Source organism: Ovis aries, chromosome 8 (assembly GCF_016772045.2).
Source record: "Ovis aries strain OAR_USU_Benz2616 breed Rambouillet chromosome 8, ARS-UI_Ramb_v3.0, whole genome shotgun sequence".
In the NCBI taxonomy this organism is placed as follows: domain Eukaryota; kingdom Metazoa; phylum Chordata; class Mammalia; order Artiodactyla; family Bovidae; genus Ovis; species Ovis aries.
In genome coordinates this window covers 64017196-64034352 of record NC_056061.1, presented here as the reverse complement: position 1 = coordinate 64034352, position 17157 = coordinate 64017196, and the positions used below count along the sequence as shown (strand labels likewise).

The 17157-nt window shown below is 42.2% G+C and overlaps 1 protein-coding gene across 9 annotated transcripts in view; it reads left to right on the top strand.

Moving 5' to 3' along the window:
• The first annotated feature begins 9784 nt into the window (after positions 1-9784).
• The window catches only part of REPS1 (RALBP1 associated Eps domain containing 1), an 89294-nt gene continuing 81921 nt past the window's right edge, over positions 9785-17157 (top strand). For all 9 annotated transcript variants that reach the window (XM_027972498.2, XM_012182986.4, XM_012182987.4 and 6 more), the window contains exon 1: positions 9785-10508. In XM_027972498.2, coding sequence (XP_027828299.1) covers positions 10356-10508 — 153 coding nt within the window. In that variant the 5' untranslated portion in view covers positions 9785-10355. The remainder of the gene's footprint in view (positions 10509-17157) is intronic.

Genomic DNA, 17157 nt, shown 5'->3' with positions numbered 1-17157 from the left:
ACCATGCACCACCCTACAAAATTACTTGTTCACTCAGTGAATGTCACCCTCTCTAGCTTCTTACCTCTTTAAAGGCAAAACATTTCTTCAAATCCTCACACTTAGTACAGTGCCTGATGTGTATTTAATAACTGATGAATGAAGGTGAGAGGAGAGAGAGAAGACGGGAGGAAAGAGGAAAAGGAAAGAAGGAGAAAAAAAGTTAGTGAATTCACTTTGGAGAATTCTATTCATAAAAGAGAAGAATAAAATATTAAAATTGTGGAAACCATTTATTCCTATGCACTCGTATGACAAAATCACTCTAATGACTCCTCGGTTTGATCACCTGAAATGACCTGGCTAATCGGAGAGCATACCTTGAGTTGTGGAGAAATGGGCCGGTTTAAACAACTGTTTGTTTTTTAAAAGTCTCTAATTTCTAAAAATATGACCATCAACAACAAACACTAGGCCAAACTAACCAAACAAAAGCAAATTTCATTTTGGTTATCAGGCAATTTGGGGAAAATTTCGGTTTTAATTCTTCAGGGGAATTTATTTTTTAAAATTTCTTTTTGTACATATAGTGATTATCTTGATGATTGCCTTTCTAATAAATAACCCTTTGAAAATGATTCTCTTTGAGTTAATGAACTGGGTTATTAAGTTACTTTGGGAAAACAGTTTTCTGTTCTTAAAGTATTAATCCGGGAAACATGGGCATTGTGAATCCTGAGATCACTGAGACTGACTATCAGTGAGTTTATTGACCTCTTGTTGGATTAACCTTTATGAGATTGTATATGCTATAGAAAGTGGCATACAGTTAAATTTTATAGCTCTTCCCTGAGACAAACTTATTTTGGTAAAATCAGCTTTGCTACTATCCAAGCAGTAAATTTTCACAATAACAAAAGTAAAACCTTTAAGGCACTATAAATCTATTTTTTAAAATAATCCAAGAAAGTAATTAAATTTATCTTCTGTTTTGAAACTTAATTAGGTTTTGTGTTTAAAATAGTTACAAAAGGCATATTTAAAAATATGGATGCCAATTTAAAAATCTTAATGCAATGGATAAATTTTTGAGGAAAAAAGTTATCCAACAACAGAAAGAAAACCTGAATAGGTCAGTTAGCTAGGCAGAAACTAATAAAGTTACCAAAGAACCACCACTTCAAAGTATCAAATGGTTTTATAGGTGAATCATTCCCATGGTAAATAGGAAAAGACTATTCAGTTAATTTGGAGACATGATCTCGATAGGAAAGTGGCAATAGTACCAAGCCAGCAACAGAAAGATGTGATATTGATTGAGTGACAGAGAAATCCAATCTAAAGTCAAGTCCCTGGTTAGTTGTTTTCATTTTTTGTCATTTATAACACATATGGTTTAAAAAGGCAAGTCATTTTATGTGACATTCATTATAATGAGAAACAGTGGATTATTTCATCGAAAGGTGGGATATAATTTTCATTTTATTAAGTCTGCATTTGCTTCATGACTCACCTATAATCAATACACATATAAAATATATAAAATTCTGTTGCATTATTTCTGCCTTGATCTCTTTGAATGCACGCTCTTTAAATGCTCTCTCTAAAGACTCAGCCACTGTGCTGTAAGAAGTCCAGGCAGATGGAGATGCCACGACATGCTCTAGGAGATGGCCCTAGATGAATTCCCAGACAACAGTCAGCGTTAATTGCTACCCACATGAGTGAATCATCTTGGACATCCAGCCCTGTCAAGCCTTCAGATGATCACAGGATAAGATACAACAAAAGATATCTACTTTGCTGAGCCCTTCCCCAATCCCTGACCCACAAAATCATGTTTTCTGGCATGCAATGTGGGGATAATATGTTATGTAGCAGTAGAAAACCAAACCACCTGCCTAGGCCCAATTCTCAGTTCTACAAAGCGCCCCCCACCTCAAGTTCCCACATGGACCAATGGAGCTACTAATGAAAGTGTTGGTGGACTACAGAAGCTACCAAGTGCTAAGACTGAATGATTAGAAATTAAAGATTTACAAGTGATTTTATGATACCAGCCTGGTGCCCCAAAAGGCCAGACTAACTCTGAGGATACCTCACGTAGACTTTGGGACCAGGCCGCACCAGCCACTTTGCAGTGGAACCAGAGGACGGGACAAGGATCCCTGCCTGTGGATTTGAGGCCCCTTCTCTCTCACAGTCAAGAAATTGTGTCAGCTGATCTCCATCTTCTGCCCTCATATAACCCCATGGCATCTGGGAGGAAAACAGAGAAAAGAGGAAGAAACATGAAAGGCTGAGCATTTACATGAAAGAGAGACTTAAATGATTACACTTGAACAGGGAGATTCTGAGGTTTGACTGACAAAATTAAGTTCAACCCCATGCTGCTGCTAAGGAAGATTATACATACTAGAGAAAATTTAAAAGCCACATATAGTGTTTAAAGTGTTTGATCCCACTACACTTATGTGATCATTGAAATAAAAACGTAAGTAGATTTTAAGCGCTAGATGCTTACTGGCTGTAACACTTGTACGTATCCAAAGCTTTAGACACATCAGTCTTTCTTTGTCCAGAGGGTTTATAGTATAGTAAAAACTTAAAGACTAGGATGAAATGTATTTTACAGCTAATAATCACAGGTTGTAAATTACTATTATATCTTAATAAAGAATATCCCTGATTGTTTGAATTATTTGAATAAATAACAAGAACAAATACAAGCAAACAGATCTTGACCATGTTTGTCCTTGACAATAGCTGCCAGTAGTTAAGCATCAGTTGATAACAAACTTTTATATTCATTCTTGTTCTTATACTGGCCAAATAAAGCATCCCATTCCACAGAAGACATTGTGACTGACAGACATTAAACTCGCCCTAGGGACTTCCCTGGTGATCCAGTGGTGAAGGCTCTGCCGCTCTTCCAAGGCAGGGCTGGTGGGTTCGATCCCTGATTGATGAATAAGATCCCACATGCTGTGCAACTTGACTAAAAAATAAACACAGGGAAACAGTGAAGGACAGGGAAGCCTGGCAAGGTGCAGTCCACGTGGTCACAATGAGTCGGACGCAACTGAGCGACTGAACAGCAATTGCCAGAGTCAGACTTCACAAAGCTATTTCACCTCAAGCTAGTGTTATCTGTTTCCATTACTTGGTACCTTACTATTACTGTAGCCATTAAGATTTATATTCATTTTCACTTTATGTCTAGTCAAGGCTATGGTTTTTCCTGTGGTCATGTATGGATGTGAGAGTTGGACTGTGAAGAAGGCTGAGCGCCGAAGAATTGATGCTTTTGAACTATGGTGTTGGAGAAGACTCTTGTGGAAGGAATGATGCTAAAGCTGAAGCTCCAGTACTTTGGCCACCTCATGCGAAGAGTTGACTCATTGGAAAAGACTCTGATGCTGGGAAGGATTGGGGGCAGGAGAAGAAGGGGATGACAGAGGATGAGATGGCTGGATGGCATCACTGAGGTGAGTCTGAGTGAACTCTGGGAGATGGTGATGGACAGGGAGGCCTGGCGTGCTGCAATTCATGGGGTCCCAAAGAGTCGGACAGGACTGAGTGACTGAACTGAACTGAACACATTTTTAGCTCTTAAGATTGTGCAGGGGTAACCTTTAAGTATCCTTGGACAATAGCAAAGTATTAAAATGGAAAAACACTTCACAAAGCAGAAAACCTCTAGCTTTTAGGCCCCATTAAAGGTTATGGAATCCATAATACTGTAACATATTTTCATGGTAGGGTGATGGATGTTAACAGATACTAATGAAGATTATAGATATAGAATTAAGGACAGATTGTTTTATTTTTGTTAAGTTACTAATTTAAAAAGTTGCAGTTTTTGGACATGGCCCTGCCCAAGTCTAAGATTTTGCTTTAGAAAACACTACTAATAACAAGCAACATACATTTAGTATTTTTTGCAACTACCTCTGCTTGCTTCAATATTTTAAAGAAGAGGGAAAATATTCTGACTCTTCCCTTGCTAAAAATTCAGAATATTGAATACATGCTAAATTGAGAAGGTTTACAAAGGATATTTATGGGGACAACTGCCTTGCATAAGTAAGTAATAAATATTTATTGGTTTGGTTTTTATTTGGATTTTTATTTTTTATCTGTATTTGCTTTTCCACTTTTCATTAATCTCTCCTGAGAATTTTGTTTATATAAAGAGTTGAGTTAGTTTTGCTGTGTCAACAATTTTGTTTAGATTTTTATGCCTCTGTTCCTGGTGAATTTGATGCTTATCTGAGATTATACATTTATCTGGTGTTTTCTATCTCATTATTAAACCTCAACTGCAACATCTAAGAAAATTAATCATTTTATGATTCTCGCCTATTAAGCAGTGAAAATAGATCCCATTGGTAAGACAGTATAAGATTGCCTCATGTGGTTTCTGGAGGATATAGTTGTGGTTTTTTAAGTTAACCTGATTATATATCATTTATATTGATGACTCTGAAAGAAAAAAAAGGAAATGGCAACCTACTCCAGTATTCTTTGGAAAATCCAATGGACAGAGGAGCCTGGCAGGCTACAGTTCATGGGATCAAAAGAGTCAGACATGACTGAGCAACTGAGCACACCAAAAGAAGAAATCAGTAAGATTCATATTGTTTGGAGAAAAGCGACCATTCCTTCACAAGTACAATCTATAGTTCAATGAAAAAGACCTGTTACATACAAAAGGTATCACAAAGAAGTAGGCACACGATATTAAACATATGATGGAATATATGTTGCAGTAATAACATATAGTAATAAATAATGCATCCATTGATTTTTAAATTATATATTTGTAATGTGTATATATGTAGCATAATATATATGAAATATAATGTATATATATTTATATATTATATAAAAATACATCCTTTTACTTAATATTGTTTGCCTATCTTTTCATGTGAATTTTAAGTAAACAATGTTAAGAAAGATATTCATCCAAATGTTAACAGAGGTTGTCTGTTGATGGGAGGATTTCAGGTAATTTTTTTTTTCTTTGTTCTTTTCTGAGTTTTTACCGTGAGTGTGTACATTTTTATAAAAATAATTGGCTTTTCAAAAATTATTAGAAAAAACAGAAACTTCTAATTACAGGAAAGAAACTATCTTCCATTCTGATCACTACATCAACCAATTGAACAAGAAGCACACATCAATATCCTGTGTGTCCAACCCATAGATAAAATTGTATTTCTTGCAACTCAAGTCTTTCCTCATGAGGTCACCAGCTAATTTAACAGCCACTTTTCTTAGCAGTTTGCCATCAGCATGTTTTTAGTTTCCATAGAAAAATTATCTTTCTGTTTTCCTAATTAGATTATGTAATATTTAATCCAATTATGAAAAAAGTGAAAGTCACACAGTCGTGTCCAAGTCTTTGTGATCCTATGGACTGTAGCCAGGTTCCTCTGTCCATGGAATTCTCCAAGCAAGAGTACTGGAGTGGATTGCCATTTCCTTCTCCAGGGGATATTCCCAACCCATGGATTGAACCAGGGTCTCCCGTGTTGCAGGCAGATTCTTTACCAACAGAGCTACTAGGGAAACCCCAATTATAACAGTTACAATATTAAGTGCAGCAGGTTGGTAAGCACTAAGTCAGTCACTTAGTAGGAACAGAAGTGTGTGGGTAGTTGAGCTGGTTCAGTTGCCTTACAGTGTGTTGTTCCTTTTGTTCCTTACTGATCTATTGACACAAGGAGCCTCAAGTGACAGGACACCATTTGTGGCATACGGTCTAATGGGACTAATGATAAGCCTCCAAGTGGAAACCGTCCTGTGTCAGAACCAGGACTTTTGCACGCTCAAAATCTAAGGCTGAGGGGATGGGAAACTCCCCCAAGTGGGTCCCTGAGGCAAATGTAAGTGCAGCCAGTTTTGCTTCTATCCCTTGGTTCTCTGTCCCATATGATCTACCTACTAGAGACATAGTAACACACAAGATGGCTAATTTAGGGTGCCACTGCATCCTAGAGTATGGGGTCCCATCTTCACAGAACATCATCTCCACGCTGACACATCAGCTGTACCTTCAAAAGGCCATTCTATATTCTCTGAGTCACTAGCTCAGAATATATTATCTTACCTGAAGACTAGTATCTTTAAATTTGCAGCTATACACTATAGACCAGCTGTTTTAAAACAGCATTCTCATGATGTTCGTTTTTAAAACTGATATACCTAGACATGTATAGAAAAGAATTAGACTTGGCCTCAAAGGGTCTGTATGTTATTTCTTTTCCCATTTGTATCTTAAAATATAACTTTAAGTAACAGATATAGAGAAAAATCCTTGCATTTGTGAAACTGTCAAACCCTCCAACACCAGGCCAACCCAGTATCTGGCTGGCGCTGGTAAAGGTGTCCCCTTTGTGCAAGGCTTTCTGGTTTTTTGAGTGTGTATGTGTGTGTTTGGAGGAACTTTTACACAGATACAGTGCTCCTTACAAGTACTGATGTTCAGAACTCCCCTTACCACCATAAAAAAGATTGTATGTCAGATATATCTCAATTCTCAGAACGGCCACAGGACTGGAAAAGGTCAGTTTTCATTCTAATCCCAAAGAAAGGCAATGCCAAAGAATGCTCAAACTACCGCACAATGGCACTCATCTCACCTGCTAGTAAAGTAATGCTCAAAATTCTCCAAGCCAGGCTTCAACAGTACGTGAACCGTGAACTTCCAGATGTTCAAGCTGGTTTTGGAAAAGGCAGAGGAACCAGAGATCAAATTGCCAATATCCGCTGGATCATAAGAAAAGCAAGAGAGTTCCAGAAAACATCTATTTCTGCTTTATTGACTATGCCAAAGCCTTTGACCATGTGGATCACAATAAAGTGTGGAAAATTCTGAAAGAGATGGGAATACCAGACCACCTGACCTGCCTCTTGAGAAATCTGTATGCAGGTCAGGAAGCAACAGTTAGAACTGGACCTAGAACAACAGACTGGTTCCACATAGGAAAAGGAGTACGTCAAGGCTGTATACTGTCACCCTGCTTATTTAACTTATATGCAGAATATATCATGAGAAACGCTGGGCTGGAAGAAGCACAAGCTGGAATCACGATTGCTGGGAGAAATATCAATAACCTCAGATATGCAGATGACACCACCCTTATGGCAGAAAGTGAAGAGGAACTAAAAAGCCTCTTGATGAAAGTGAAAGTGGAGAGTGAAAAAGTTGGTTTAAAGCTCAACATTCAGAAAATGAAGATCATGGCATCTGGTCCCATCACTTCATGGGAAATAGATGGGGAAACAGTGGAAACAGTGTCAGACTTAATTTTTTTGGGCTCCAAAATCACTGCAGATGTTGACTGCAGCCATGAAATTGAAAGACGCTTACTCCTTGGAAGGAAAGCTATGATCAACCAAGATAGCATATTCAAAAGCAGAGACATTACTAAGGTCTGTCTAGTCAAGGCTATAGTTTTTCCTGTGGTCATGGATGGATGTGAGAGTTGGACTGTGAAGAAAGCTAAGAGCCGAATAATTGATGCTTTTGAACTGTGTTGTTGGAGAAGACTCTTGAGAGTCCCTTGGACTGCAAGGAGATCCAACCAGTCCATTCTGAAGGAGATCAGCTCTGGGATTTCTTTGGAGGGAATGATGCTGAAGCTGAAACTCCAGTACTTTGGCCACCTCATAGGAAGAGTTGACTCATTGGAAAAGACTTTGCTGCTGGGAGGGATTGGGGACTGGAGGAGAAGGGGATGACAGAGGATGAGATGGCTGGATGGCATCACCGACTTGATGGACGTGAGTCTGAGTGAACTCCGGGAATTGGTGATGGACAGGGAGGCCTGGCTTGCTGTGATTCATGGGGTCACAAAGAGTTGGACACGACTGAGCGACTGAACTGAACTGAAACAAAAATATATGTTAATGTCAGGGAGTGAAAAGTGCTACAAAGAAAAATAATTCGGATCAGGGGATAGAGAGTGGTGGTGGGGCTATTTTATTTTTATTAATGGCTGTGCTGGGTCTTCCTTGCTGTGTGTGGGCTTTTCTTGTTGCAGAGGACCGGCCTCTAGGCTTCAGCAATTGTGGTACAGGGGCTTGGTTGCTCCTCGGCAAGTGGAATCTTCCTGGACCATGTGGAATCATCCTTGATTTTGGATCAAACCCGTGTCCCCTGCATCGGCAGGCAGATTCTTAACCACTGGAGTGGTGGGGGCTATTTCAGATCAGGTGTTGAGGGAGGTCTCTCTCTGAGGAGGTGATACCTGTACAGGGACCTGAGGTGCGAGAGAACAAGTCTCACAAAGGCTTATGGGAGTGGTGGGAGCAAAGGCCCTGGGGCAGGAAAGAGCTTCAAGGTCTAGGAAAGGTGAGGAGAAAAAGAAGCTGAAGATGATCCTGAGCAAATTCCTATCTCATATGCTCCTCTCTTTTACACCTTTGGAAGACAGGACATCTGTGGGTCTCCGATCACCTCTGGTAGGTGTCCTGTAAGGGCATGTGAGGTATTGCTGTGACAGATTTAAAGTTTTAGAAATAGAGAAACTTGAGGTTAATGTCATGTTATATATGTAAGTATATAAAGTGCTGGTGTTCAAATATGGTCCCACAATCCCTCTTTGGTTTTTGTTTGTTTTCAAAAGAAAGGTAATGCAGTGCCTACAATTGTGTGTATTTTAACATTCCATTAAAGCCTGGGGTAAAATGAATAAATATTGACACTAAGTTGCATATATAAAGACTATAAATAGCCTCATGTGCGTTGAGTTGAGATTTTGCCTCCAAATGAGGTAGGGCAGGTTTTGCAGACAAAGCGTTTAAAAAACAAAAACAAAAACAAAAAAACCTTGGGGTTTTCAGTGCCTTTGAATTTTGGAATTCCAGATAGAGGATTGTAAACCTGTAATACTTTCCTTTCATGGGTCATCTGTAAGGTCAGCACTCTGTGGAGTAACTCGTAGCAGACGAAATAAAAACCCAAAGTGAACAGTCTAATTCTACCCTAGCTGCTGTTTTTGAACTATTTCCTATTTGTTAAGGATAAACTATTATGATATTCTACTTGAGACATCTCAAGAAGCATCTCCCAGATAGGTGTAGAATACAACAGTGCAAACACATCGTTTTCATTAAGGAGTAAATTAGGGTCGCCAGAGCGAGCCCCTGTGGTCGGCTCAGAGTCTAAACAGGTTTATAGAGCTGATGGTGTATGTTTATGGCACTAAGCTCCTGGTGACCAGAACCACCTTGTATAACGAGATGAAGTTTGCCAGCTGTTCCCTCTATTCAGCAATTTTGTTTCTCAGGTAAACACGGTTTGGAGCCAGAGTGGGAGCTGGGTCTCAGTGGCTAGTGTCTATACGATGAGAGTTCTCCAATGGGTTGATTGCATGCTCATAGCCCTTCAGAGCACATAGAAATACTGAATTGATCCTCAGTAAGATCTGACCTCAAAGCAGCACAACGCATACAGTAGTAAGAACCTGAACAATGTTCCCCTTTCACTCAATGTTTATTAACCATTCGGTGCCAGAAGCTTTGAAATAATCCAAACTGCAGCCCGTATCTAAGTTCTCCTGGTATGAATGAGCTATGTGCCTTCCCCACTGGTCGCTGCTCCCAGGGGTCCCAGCTTTGCCTGCCCAACGCGGAGGGCGGCTCGACCCTCTGCCGCGGAGCTCCGGCCACCAGGGGGCGCTGCGGCCCCCCTCTCCCGGGAGCGGCCGAGCCAGCCCGGTGGGTGTTTCTCTCTCCCTCTCGCGCTCTCTCTTCCCGGCCTCACATCCGGGTCTGGAGCGCGGCCGCCGCTGTCAGTGTTGCTGCGGTCGCGTCGGGGGCCGGGCCGGGGCGCAGTAAATGGCGGCGGAGGGAGGCGGAGCGGCGGCCGCGCTCAGCCCTGAACCCCAGAAACTTTAGAAGCCCCACAACTTTTCCGCGAAGTGCTGCCGCTCTGGGGGCGTGGACGGAAGGGGAAGGCGAGGCGGGAAGTCTTGGGGGAAGCGGCGGGGAGCCGGAGAGACTCGAACCCGCGGCGGAGGCGGTGGCGGAGTCCGCCCCAGCCTCGCGCCGCCGCGGCCCCCGCCTCCTTCCCCGTGTTCTCCCCGCGGCCGCCGAGGCGGAGCCGGAGCCGCGCGCCGCGCGGGGCCTCTTCGGCGGCGGCGCGCCGAGCCCAGCCGGGCTGCCTCCCCGAGACCTCCGGGCCCTGTAGCTCCGACGCCCCCCGCGCGCGTGAGGCCGGGGCTCCCCGCCGCTTCGGGGGGGGGGCGGGTGGCGAGGAGGAGAAGGAGGCCGGGCGGCGCGCAGTCCCCGCCGTCCCGGGGTCGCGGGGCCGGGCCCCCGGTGTTGCATGCGGGGCGGGCTGGCCGTGAACGGAGGCGAAGATGGAAGGTTTAACGCTGAGCGATGCGGAGCAGAAATACTACTCGGATCTCTTCTCCTACTGCGACATCGAGAGCACCAAGAAGGTGTCGGCCAACGGGCGAGTGCTGGAGCTGTTTCGGGCCGCGCAGCTGCCCAACGACGTGGTCCTCCAGGTAATGCCGCCGCGTCCAGGGGTCGGCCGGGCGCCGAGGGGTCGCTTCCCGGCGGCTTGGGCCTCTAGCCGCCTGCTTCCGTGGGTGGGAGTGGGCGCCGTTTCCCGAAGGGCCGGCAGTGGGCAGGTTCCCCGGACTCCTCCGCTGCGGGCCGGGGCCGCAGGTGCCCGGGCGGCCGGGACTCGCGAGGGGGGAGGGGGTCGCTCTTCGAGGACAAAAGTCAGGCAGAGATATTGTGGGGGTTGGGGAGGGGGTGGTGGTCTCTCTATTCTCTCTGGAGAGCGTAAGCCCTGTATCTCTCGGCTGCCCCGCAGAATCTGGATTTTTCAACCCTGGAAGAGCAACTTCAGATGAAAGATCTGGGATTGTTACCATGCTTTTGAATCCTTGGTCTTGAGATCTACTTTTCTTTTTCTTAAGGAAGCTGAATTCTCAAGGAGATTAAAAAATTTGTACTTTTAAGTAATAGTTTGCAAGTAGGTATGAAAAGAACTTTAACTATAGGATGCGTGGCTGGTGTAAACTGGATTGTTTTTCCATTGGGCTTCGATAGCATTTGGTGGAACTGGTGGATTGGGTTGGTAGATAAGTATTGAGCAACTGCAAGTCAAAGGTGCGTATTTGCCTCAATGCCCTAGAGGAGCGAGGAGAGTTAAGTTTTAAGCTTTCTCCGTCTTATCTAATGTATGTGGTGAGCATTGATGTTACTCTGGGTCCCATGAGTCATAGCTGCTAGTAAGATTTTGTCTAAACAGCGTATCAGAAACAGGTTTTAAGCTTTCCTCTTCATGGTGATCCAAACCAGTTATCCAGATCTCCAAAACTTACTGCCATGTGCATAGGTATGATGTAGTATATTGCAGAGAGCCCTGAATCAGGAGGGCCTGGACCCTTGACCCCCACTCTATTAACTCGCGGTGTGACTTTGGGCCAGGCGCTTTAAACTCTTCAAGCCTAAGTGTGCTTAGAATGAGGGTCAAGTTCCTTCTGAGGAACCTTCTGGGAAATATAAAAATGTCCACACAGGCCTCTCTTTTAGAAGTTATCTGTGCGTTGATTGTGACTAAATTGAACGAGTTCTTTTCGCATAATCTGGTTTATGTTGCTTTTTAAAAATTTTGGGAGGAAAATTGGTCGTCTTACACACCAGCAGCTGGGAGTCTCATATTCATTCTGCTGAAGAGACAAAGTAAATATTTTAGGCTCTACTGGCCACATACAGTCTCTGTATGTATATTCTTTGTTTTTGTTCTTGCAGTCTTTAAAAAATGTAAAAGTCACTTTTAGCTCAGGGGCATACAAAACAGGGCCTCTAACTGCTGACCCCTGCTGTGTGGGTACTGTATGTTCCCCATATGGCTTTGGAGTTAGACTTACAGGAACATACTCACTAATGATTTTGCTCTTTTTGTAGAAATACGTTCAAGACATTAGAAAACTAAAATTAAGGGGGAACCTCTCGTTTTCTGTTTGGTTTCTTTCTTCGGGGTAGGGCAAGCAGAAATCGACGACATTCATATTTTTAAGAGTGCATGAAGACTTTAGGACATTGTATTATTGTTTAGGATACAAATTAATTAACCTTTGCTTCAAACATGTTTAACCCAGTCCACCTTATTTTTATGTCATGCTCAATTTTATTTACACTCAAAAATAAATTTCTATTGCCTTTTTTTAAGAGAACTTAAATAGCATAAATATTCAGGATTCAGTTATATTAATAAGCTGGAAACTGTAGAAACTCCCTAAAGCACAGTTCTTATAGCTTTCTGGGTATCTTGAAGGCAATTTGCTTAAAAAATTGGCCTAGGAGATAAAATGTGGAACAAAAGAGGAATGTGGGCTTAATTCCCTAATGGAAGCTTAGGATTGTCGGAAAACAGTCCTCCCTTGCTTCCTAAGTTGAAAACATTTGGAGCAGCTCACATACAAATTAGCACTGGGCTAGGTGTTGCAGGGCATCACAGCAGGAGTAAGAAGTTCTCAAGAACCTTGTAAGCTCCAGAAATAAACATGTAACAAAGCAGTGTGAATGTCATGAGATGGATAAAGGAGAGTATGACTAAGAAAGGGCTCTTCATTTAATTCAGATGGACCTTACAGTAGTATGGAGGGATGAAGAGGATTTCCAGGCAGAGGTAAAACATGGCCAGAGGTAGAAAGTGTGAGAAGGACCCTTTGCAAGGAGTAGCAGATAGTCAGATTTTGCCAAAGCTGTATGTTCTGGAGATACTGGCACTTAGAGACCACATTGGGAAAGATTCTGAAGAACAGGCCAATTTCATATTTTAGGAGGCAGTGGAGGCTCACTGATAGTTTTTGACTTCAAGTGAGAAGGAGATCAGAGGCTAGGGAAAGAGGCTTGAGCAGTGGTTCAGAATAGAAGCTACATACTGGGCACCCAAACCAGGTGACAGCAGCAGAACAGAAGAGGAGGGGCTGGATGAACAGGTCTGTGTTAGTGAAGGGCGGTTAGGTGGCCGCAGTGTGAGGTGTTTTGTGGGAGAATGTTTGAGACTGGGTGGAGAGCTTTGAACTAATTGTGAAGGAGGCAGGGAGTTACAGATTTAAGAGAACTGACTCATAAAAGCTGTGCTTTAGGAGGCATTTCTGGTGGCTCAGACAGTAAAGAATCTACCTGCAGTGCAGAAGATCTGGGTTCCATCCCTGGATTGGGAAGATTCACCGGAGAAGGGAATCGCAACCCACTCCAGTATTCTTGCCTGAGGTGCCTAGCGGGCCACAGTCCATGGGGTCACAAAGAGTCGGACATGACTGAGCTACTAACGCACTTAGGAGGCATTTAGGAGACCAGAGCAACTGAAAGTAGAGGGAAGAAGAAACTGGGGGACTGATTCTTTCATATGTAAATGAAGTGATGAGGAACAGGGCCAAGGAACTCAAATGTGGGAGTGGGGACGGCTAGGGGGAAGGGGATTTTGCCACCCACAAGGCCCTTAGAGACATATTTGGTTATCATAGCTCAGAGGGAGGGAGCAGTTCTACTGGCCTCTAGTAGATAGAGGCAAGAGTACTGCTAAACAGCCTGCAATGCACAGGACAGCTCCGACAACAGAGTCATCTGGCTCAAAATGTCAGTAGTGCCAAGATTTAAAAAACTGATCTGGACTCTGGTGGTAACAGTTGATCAGAAAATGAGGTTGAAGATACAGTAGAGGATGATGGAGGTAGACCTGATGAGCCTAGGTTAGCTGGTGATATTTTGATAAGAGAAGAGAAGGGCGCGGTTTATTCTCTGTAGGACACCACTCACAGTTACAGAAGGGGCAGGAAGAGGGCCTGATTTCTGAAGAGAAATTGATGAGTTTGTTTTCAGGTGTTTTGAGATGGCAGTGCAGTACTCCAGGAGATAGTTGGAGATGTGTGAATGTCCACTCTGAGTGCTGGGTCTTACAGTGAAATTTGTGTGTTTGGGATTTCTCCTCTGCCTTTCTCACCTGCATATCTTGGAGGTAGAGACCAGACAGCTTCTCACACTGTAGGCATGCATTTTTACACATCAGGGCTTTGATTGATATAGTAGTTTTCAGCATTTGTTAATAAAAGTCATGAGAAGACTGAGTCATCTGAGGAATGAGTATAGAGAACAAAGAACAGAGGGCCCAGAACTAAAGGAGGAAGGAACTGGCCTTTATTGAGTGCCTATTGTGTTCTTTTACTGTGCACGTCATTTTCATGCAGGAACTCATTTGATCCTTGCAAAACAATCCTGTAAAGAGAGTATTATTCTTATTTATTAACTAGAAACTTGATAGACAGAGAAGTGTTAAATAACTAGGTAGTGAATAGAATACCTCTCCTTTACCATTATTTCTTGCCACCTGTCAGTTCTTTCCTACTTTTCACTGTTCATGTACTTGGTTTGCCCATAGTTCTTACAAAGAGTAGAGATTTTAAATGATTTGATTTTGAGTTATATGTGGATTTCCTCGTTTGCAAATAAATATTTTTATCCATGATGATGTCTGGAAGTATAGTCACTTCAGAGAACTAGGAGGATTCTTGTGTATGGTATCCTGAGTTTCACATTGCAACACTGTCTTAGACTTGCCTCGTGGTCCAGGGGGTAAGAATCTGCCTGCCAACGCAGGAGACATGGATTTGATTCCTGATTTGGGAAGATCCCACTTGTTTCGGAGCAACTAAGCCCATGCACCATAACTGCTGAGCCCATGTACTGCAGCGCCTGAAGTCCACATCCCTAGAGCCTGGGCTCTGCAACAGGAGAAGCAATGTTCGTTACACTTGTTTGGGAATACCAGAGTAAAACCTGTTCTGAATATAAGGGTTTGTTTGGGGAGACAGTGTGTTAATTGATGAAGTGAATGAGCTAGAGCATCATAGTATTATGTGCCACACCAGAGAGGAACAAGACTAGGCAGAGAAAAATCTGGCTCATAGAATTTAATCATGAGGAATTTTGCTGTCTGCTGAGCGTGAAAATATTCAGTGGCTTAAAAATAATCTTCAGAATTATTTTTTAAATGTTAGGGAAGGTATGCTATTTACCACACCAATCAGTATGTTTTTCTAGCTTTTATTTAAAATTTATACTTTGGAAAATGTTTTAAAACTTCATATAGACTTAGAATGCACAATAGCTTGATAAAACGTTCTAGTAATAATTGTTCATTAAAGATTATAAGAAGTGTACCCATTAATGAATCTGAGAAAATCTTTTAGTTCATTTGTGTTGAGCAATATCTTGGTAGAACATTTGAATAACACATTTGTTTAGTGAAGGAAAAGTGATAATAATGAAACGTGAGCTATTTTATTTTTCTTTTGGAATTTGTTCAATTATATGATCTACTCAGTAATAAGATTAAAATAAAGAAGCAGAGCTTCATTTATGCATTGAAAGTTGCAGACTTAATAAATGTCAGGTTTGTTCTGGAGAAGTGATTTTTTTTTCATTTGTAATCACTAAAATAGTTATCAGTCAGTGCAGCTCAGTCGTGTCTGACTCTTTGCAACCCCATGAATCAAAGCACACCAGGCCTCCTGTCCATCACCAACTCCCGGAGTTCACTCAGACTCACGTCCATCGAGTCGGTGATGCCATCCAGCCATCTCATCCCCCTGTCGTCCCCTTCTCCTCCTGCCCCCAATCCCTCCCAGCATCAAAGTCTTTTCCAGTGAGTCAACTCTTCGCATGAGGTGGCCAAAGTACTGGAGTTTCAGCTTTAGCATCATTCCCTCCAAAGAAATCCCAGAGCTGATCTCCTTCAGAATGGACTGGTTGGATCTCCTTGCAGTCCAAGGGACTCTCAAGAGTCTTCTCCAACACCACAGTTCAAAAGCATCAATTATTCGGCTCTCAGCTTTCTTCACAGTCCAACTCTCACATCCATACATGACCACAGGAAAAACCATAGCCTTGACTAGACGGACCTTAGTCGGCAAAGTAATGTCTCTGCTTTTGAATATGCTATCTCGGTTGATCGTAGCTTTTCTTCCAAGAAGTAAGCATCTTTCAATTTCATGGCTGCAGTCACCATCTGCAGTGATTTTGGAGCCCCCCAAAATAAAGTCTGACACTGTTTCCACTGTTTCCCCATCTATTTCCCATGAAGTGATGGGACCAGATGCCATGATCTTCGTTTTCTGAATATAACACACTATAAAAATGATCTTACCTTAAACACCTTACTATACACAGTTGAGAAACACTGTTTGAGAAAGAAGTCGCATTTATTGGCTTTCTGTAGTATCATATTTACTTAAATATTTTTTCTTTCTTATAAGGTACTTTGAATCTTTTTCTTTTCTTTAGCCAGTAGTCCAGAGTTAGTCTTAATAACTTGAGAATTCAAGCTAGGCATTTTGACGGAGCTCTAAAAGAATGTGAGAAGTTGACGTGTAAAGGATCACTAAACATGGGATACAAGTTCCAGCCCTGCCCCTGAGGCGATTACTTATTGCCTGGATTTTAGTTCTCACCATGGAAATGATTGAATTGGGTTTTTTATTTATTTTTTATACTTTTTTGGCCACACTATGCAGGATATGGGATCTCAGTTCCTCAAGCAAGGATCGAACCTATGCCCCCTGCGTTGGAAGCTCAGAGTCTTAACCACTGGACTGCCAGAGAAGTTCCTGATTGGGTTTTTTAACGAAGAGGTTACAGTGTAGGATTGGCTACTCTGTCCAGCCACATCCTTACGAAAGTAGTCACTCAGACTTGAAATTAGTTGATACCCTATTTTGAAGCTGGAATTGATCTCTTTTATGCACTTTGGGAGATATGAAGAGGTGAATCTTGCCTAGAGTGCTGAAGTGACCGTGTATATAAGAGGGAACTGATGCAAGGGTTGTACAATCCATGATACTTAGTTCTTCAGTGTTCTGGCCAGTGAGAATTTGATGGGTAATAAGACTTGGCCTTTTTAATGTTTGTCCTGATAATATATTTCATTTTCTGTAGTCTTTCCTATGATAGATGCATCTTGATTTGTCTTTTCCCTCTACCTCTGTGTAAGGAATTTATGGCTGATGAGTTGCATATATAGGCATGACAAAAATCAGGAGATGATAATAACATGGCTCAGAAATCTTTTTTTAAGTTCATAAGTGAAAGTGAAGTCGCTCAGTCGTGTCCGACTCTTTGCGACCCCATGGTCTGTAG